This window comes from Macrobrachium nipponense, chromosome 28, assembly GCF_015104395.2.
Source record: "Macrobrachium nipponense isolate FS-2020 chromosome 28, ASM1510439v2, whole genome shotgun sequence".
Taxonomy (NCBI): Eukaryota; Metazoa; Arthropoda; class Malacostraca; order Decapoda; family Palaemonidae; genus Macrobrachium; species Macrobrachium nipponense.
In genome coordinates, this window is record NC_087217.1 from 56,464,483 (window position 1) to 56,471,424 (window position 6,942).

At 34.6% G+C, this 6,942-nt stretch overlaps 1 protein-coding gene across 1 annotated transcript in view; it reads left to right on the forward strand.

The window, feature by feature from the left end:
- LOC135201200 (cell adhesion molecule Dscam2-like) overlaps window positions 1-6,198 on the forward strand; it is a 236,823-nt gene extending 230,625 nt beyond the window's left edge. Inside the window, exon 2 of the mRNA XM_064230078.1 lies at window positions 5,936-6,198. Within this exon, the coding sequence (XP_064086148.1) occupies window positions 5,936-6,198 (263 nt within the window). The remainder of the gene's footprint in view (window positions 1-5,935) is intronic.
- The last annotated feature ends 744 nt before the right edge of the window (window positions 6,199-6,942 follow it).

Consider the following 6,942-nt stretch of genomic DNA (forward strand, 5'->3'; position numbering starts at 1 on the left):
ACACATAAAACATGATGAGGGTGTTTTCTGTGTATCTGTTTGTGTGCACACGCGCCGCCATATGTATATCCGTAAACAAATGCTATTCCGTGTGTTTTAGCCTTTTCCCCAGGGTTCACATTAAAGTTGATTTAACGTTCGTAAATAAGAGTATATTCATGGTTTCGGTAAATTCGTTCTTGAGTACTCTCGTAATATGTCATCCCATAGCTCTTGTGTAAACCCTGGTGTTTTTGTAAGAAGAGGTTGGATTTTATATTATATACATATATATATATATATATATATATGATATATATACATATAAATATATATATATACTATATATATATATATAAAAAAAAAAAATATATATATTTACCTATATATACATATATATATATATACTATATATATATATATATAATATATATATATATATAAGATACTATATATATATATATCATATATATATATATATCTATAGTATATATATATATATATATACTATATATATATATATATATATATATATCTTATCGATTAAAAATTCCCTTCGGTTAACATATGAAAATACATTAATTCCGAGGTTAAAGCGAATTACACATAAAAAAGACAATTGTTGCTCGATGTATGTATATGAATCACGGTTAATGTGTATGAGTCACATATATGTATGTTTAAGCTTCCAAGATCAGCTTGATTGTTTCATGATATATATATATATCTATATATATATATATATATTATATAATATACATATAGATATATATATTATATATATATATATATATATATATATTATATATGTATAGTATATATAATTATATATAATATACATACATCATATATATATATATATATATATATATATATATATATATAGATATATATCGTTATCGATAAAAAATTCCCTTCGGTGATATGAAAATACATTAATTCCGAGGTAGAGCGAATTAGACTTTAAAGGACCATTGTTGCTCGATGTATGTATATGAATCACGGTAATGTGATATGAGTCATCATATATGTATGTTTAAGCTTCTAAGATCAGCTTGATTGTTTCATGATCTTACTAATCAAAGACAGCAATGGTGATTTATTTCCACTAAGTAAATCATTGAATAACAGTTTCAATTGGTAGGTGACGAGTGTGTGTTTGTGTGTGTGTGTGTGTGTGTGTCATGCAATCACTTCAAGCTGATATGTATGTGTGATTATATAGACTAATTCTTGGCAATATGCATGCTTGAAATATCCCCCACGTGGAGCAGAATGAGTTCTGGGTTTGTTAATAAGAAAATCGTGGTGTGGTGCGGACTATAAAAGTCGAATTTATGGGTCCATAAATTCTTTGCGGTGGTGGAGCGCTTGTGGAGGTTCAAGAATGAATGTGGCGGTGGTCACTGTCTTGTTTTTCTTTGGTGCCACTCCTTCGTCAAAGAAGAGAGGATCATTTATATACATATAATATATATATATATATATATATATATATATATATATATATATATATATATGCATGTATGTGTATAAAGTATATATATGATACATACATAACATACACACATACATATATAGATAATATATATATATAGATATATATAAGATATATTATATAATATATATATATCATATATATATATATATATATTATATATATATATGTACACACACACACACACACACACACACATATATATAATATATATATATTATATATATATATATATATATATATATATATATAGATATTAAGAATGTAGAATGAGTGTGTGCAGATAGAAGAGAGAGAGAGAGAGAGAGAGAGAGAGAGAGACGCATGAATAAATTCTCATATGACATCACCTTTCTCAGGTAGTGCGAACAGAACAAATTACATCAAAATATAGTTCTTCTTCTTAAAAGGTTACGATTCGATGAGATCGTTTATTCATGAGATGGAACATTATTTCTCGGGATACAATATTCATTTCCTTAGTTTTCATTTAAGAAGCTCCTTCTTGCATAGAGATTTTATTTCCACCGAGAAATTTAGGTGTTATTTCACCGACATGAAATTATGCCTGTGCGTTACTCCTAGGTATTAATGTTTATATCTCGTTGATTTCCGCCTTGTAAACACTACAGTCTTGACACAGCTCATTCATATTTGAAACTGAATCGCATAATTGAAATTCCTGTTTAAATGTATTTTCATGACCTTGTGGTTTAGTTTGATAACGGATAACTGGCGGCGTTTTTATCTCTATGCCGTGCGATGATCAACCTGGGGAAAGCGTTTGCCTTTCATTAAGGATGCGTTGGAAGTCTCTGGTCGGTTCGCTGCTGCTGCTGCTGCTGCTCCATCACGGGTCCTGTCAGGGAATTTGCCAGGTTATCAATCAGAGATGTTCATCTTCGGCCGCCTCTCTGCCACGGTTCACGCCTAACTCTTGTTTTGTGTTTTCAGCTTTCCGTGGGGCGTGATATTAAATTGAACTCCTCCCCCCCCCTACTTTCTCTCTCTCTCCTCTCTCTCTCTCTCTCTCTCTCTCTCTCTCTGTGCGTGTGTGAATGTGTGAAGAGGATAATGGAGTTTTATAGCTCTTTAAATCTGTGTGTGTATATATATATATGTGTGTGTGTGTGTGTGTGTGTGTGTGTTCGTGTGTGCGCGCGTGCGTGTATGACGAGGATAAAGGCGTTTTATCGTTATTTTTAAATCTCTCTCTCTCTCTCTCTCTCTCTCTCTCTCTCTCTCTCTCTCTCTCTCCTTGCTTGTGTGTGTTTGTACGTTTGTGTGTGTGCGACCAGGATAACGGCGCTTTTTTTGTGTGTGTATTTATTTATCGTTCGTTCGTGTTAGTACGAACAATAAATTGCCTCGTTTATTAAATTGATATGAAATGCTTTATATAGAGTAATATATTTAGCTTTGGGTATTCACAACGAAATCAGAATTTTTTGGGGTATAGGAATACGGGAGCAGCATTTTGCCAGTCTGATTCCACCTATAGATACTAACACCATTTTGTCTTCTTTCCATTATTCTCGCCAGAAAGAAGAAGAAGAAGGAGAAGAAGACGAGAGCGTTTTGAGTGACTTAAAGAGGGTCGAATGCAAGAGTATTCAAGTGCTGGATAAACTGGACTCTCTCTCTCTCTCTCTCTCTCTCTCTCTCTCTCTCTCTCAGAATGGTTTTGATAAACGCGGAGTCAGCGGATTTCTTTTGTCCTCATAGAAAGGCCTTGTGTGTGTGTGCCTTTGTGTGTTTGTTCGTGCGTGCGTGCGTGCACGCGCGAGCGATATTCCCTTCACCTTTGAAAATACGAAAGGGATTTTTAACATTTGAAAGCCACCCCGACAAGAATGGATTTGGATGAGACTTTTATGCATTACAGTACGTGTCACTGATGCTGCGGAAAATGCATTTCCGCATCAGTGGATGGTTCATGAAAATCTCCCCCAATATTTCCAGCCTCCACATAGGAGGTGGTGACACATCGTCAATAAAGCAAAACACTCGTGATGGTTTCACTGACTTTTAAAAGCTTGGCGGACGGTAAAATGATATGAACTCGTCGAAAACTGTATCGCACTGTAGCTGTTGATTACGGACATTCACTTCTGATTTCGACATTTGGCTTTTATCAATGGACTCATAATTGGAAGGGCCTTCTTTTGTATTCTGGTTGCTGGGTGTGACTGAATTTGCTCGAAGTATTTAGTCTATTCTAAAAATTAGAATGTAGGTTATTGTGCAGTTTTTTTTATTTATTACTTTATTGACTAAATATTATAATAGGCTTACAAAGCTAGAGGAAATTATTATTATTATTTACTTTTAAACATCGGAATTTTGCTGGTCCTTAGTAAACATATGACTGCAGGATATTAACTTGGTAGAATGTCCCAGTCTTGGAAATCTAAGACAAAGGTTCCTCTCTTGAGGGTGTGACAGAGAAGGACATTCTAACCTAGTAGATGTTTTGACGCCAGTTTTAGCAATCATAAATCAGTCAATCAATCTGGTAAACATAATGCAACAACGAGTCCCCCTCCCCCACCCTCAAAAAAAGCCATCATCTACTCTGAAAGTTTTTATTACCTGTGTCGCTACCATACTTCAACTCTGATAAGAAATCTCCTTGGTTAGCTATATGGCGATATTCACTATAAATCAATCAGAGCTCTGGCGATGATGAATTGGTGTGGTTACCTGGCCCGCCTCATAGTAGTATTTCTCCGCGTGGGTTCCTCTGGACTAGGGATGTCAAACTCAAATCACTTTCGAGGGCCAATTATGCACTTGGTTATGGTCTCGAGGGCCATCAAAGATTTGGCAATTACTTATTCCTTATGGCTCATTTATTAAGATTTGCAATAAAAGAGAAGTATTGCCAGTAATTATAATATGAGATAGATTAATAGATTATTGTCATATGAATGAAAGGTAAAACTTATTATCTTGTTTTAGCAGTTGAGTAACTTTAGTTAAATTTTCCTCAGTTCTAACAGTTCTAATAGTAGCTCGAGTTGAAAAATCTCTTGGTACCTCTCTGGACTAAAGGGATCTATCCTGTTGCTGGCCCCATAGAAATGCATGCTTTGAGGATAACCGTATGCACGTTGAAACATAATCCTAAATATTTCAAAGAGTCACCAAACTGTTCTATCTAGCGCTGAGACTGCCTCATGAGTAAGATGCCATAGCATCACTCGTGACATCTTGCGAGCGTTTGAGGAACTGAGTTTGATCTCCTTGTTACCTATTGACATCTCGATTTGCATTTATTAGATGATGCTTAAGAGGTTTGAGTCTCTCTCTCTCTCTCTCTCTCTCTCTCTCTCTCTCTCTCTCTCTCTCTCTCTCTCAATTTATATTTTCGAATGCTTAATTTTCCCATCCAATATGACAATATAGGTTGAAAATACACAAGCACACATACATACATACTTTCTATACTTACAGTTTTAATGTATTACAGCAGCAGCAATACACACACACACACACACACAGAGAGAGAGAGAGAGAGAGAGAGAGAGAGAGAGAGAGAGAGAGAGAGAGAGGTTCCCATTCCCATAACTATGTGGCGGACTTCCCACAACGTCTCAAAGTCTTATTCCGTTGAGCTACAGAACCCGGAAAATAGAATTAACCCTTTGCCATAAGAGGACTTAAAGACGAGGCTGCGAAGGACCCTATCGATGTCCTTTGGACAGCAACCACCAGGGATGAATAGGGGCCAGAGAATAGAGGTGCTAATGAGATGAGGATACTCCCAATATATTCTTCTGATTTTGTTTGTTGCTTTTTATCTGTATTCTTTTCCTTCCCTTAATATTATTATCTATCATTGGCGGTAGTAGGTTTTCTGTTAGGTGGGAACATGCGTGTATGCGGGAACCTACATTAACATATTTAGCTTGCATTTTGATGCAAGTTTAATTTACAATCGTAGGTTATTGTTTAAATATGTATTTAAAACACACAAATGCCATGTTTTGAATATTATTGTATAGATATATATTTAAAACAGACAAGTGGCCATGTTTTAAATATTATTGTATACATATATATTTATAACATTCAAATGCCATGTTTTAAATATCATCGTATAAGTATATATTTAAAACATGCAAATGGCATGTTTTAAATATTATTATATAGATATATATTTAAAACTTATAAATGCCATGTTTTAAATATTATTGTATAGATATAAATTTAAAACATACAAATGCCATGTTTTAAATATCATCATATAAATATATATTTAAAACATGCAGATGACATGTTTTGAATATTACTGTATAAGTATGTATTTAAAACGTACAATTGTTTAAAAAAAAAGATGTATGAATATATGTTAACTTGTAGGTGTTTATGAATGAAAATGCACGTTCACTCACATACGTAAGTTATTGATTACTTTCCAATCCGTATCCTAACCCCAATCATTTTCCTCTGCAGGTGTCGGAGGCAGCGTCATCGGAGGAGTAGGAATTGGTGGAGGAGGAGGAGGACGAGGAGGGGCAGTGCGGGGGGAAGGCCCCAGACTGACCGTGACTCCCCCTTTGTACGTCGTCTTCTCCTCCGGGTCGGGGGTCGTTCTGGGATGTCTGGCGGAGGGCTCGCCGCCCCCCGTCGTGACCTGGGTCACTGGAGAGGGTCGCCCCCTGTCCGCACAGTCGCCTTACATCGACATCCTGGCTAACGGGTCCTTGGCGGCTTGAGGTCGTCCCCCGACAGGTCGTTTTTTCGGATTTTCTCTCTCTCTTCTCCTCTCTCTCCTCTCTCTCGTATATATATATATATATAATATATATAATATATAATATATATATATATATATAATATATTATTAAATAATATATACTAATATAATAATATTAAGATGCCACGAAAGATGAAAAAACGGAGTTAGCCGAGTACTCGTCATTCGGAACCCTACTGAGATGCCTCAGTAAAGGGGCCGAATAGGACCGAAAGTACTCGGCTATCTCCTTTGTGGCAAAAAAACCTTTATTTATACATAGCATCACGTTTTTATATACTTCGTGAATCAAAGTTATTATTATAATATTTAATATATATATATATATATAATATATATATATAATATATATATATATATATATATATAGTATACGCATTTATGTTTACATGTGTATATGTATGTATGTATGCTTTCTCATTAAATGTAATTTTCTACACCCTACAAAAGCCAACAGGTCAAGGGTCAAGTAATTCTCTGACGTCATCAAACACTTCAGTTAATTGCTAATATAATCCTCATAAGCTCCTTGTAAAAGTCCTGAAATGTTACAAAATGTGCGAGTTAAAACGGATCAAAAGACAACAGGAGCAAGATATCTTTAAGCCGAGAATTAATAATACTAATAATAATAATAATGATAATGATAATAATGATAATAATCTTGGTTCAGAAGCTAGCTTTGATAAATGTAAATCTCTCA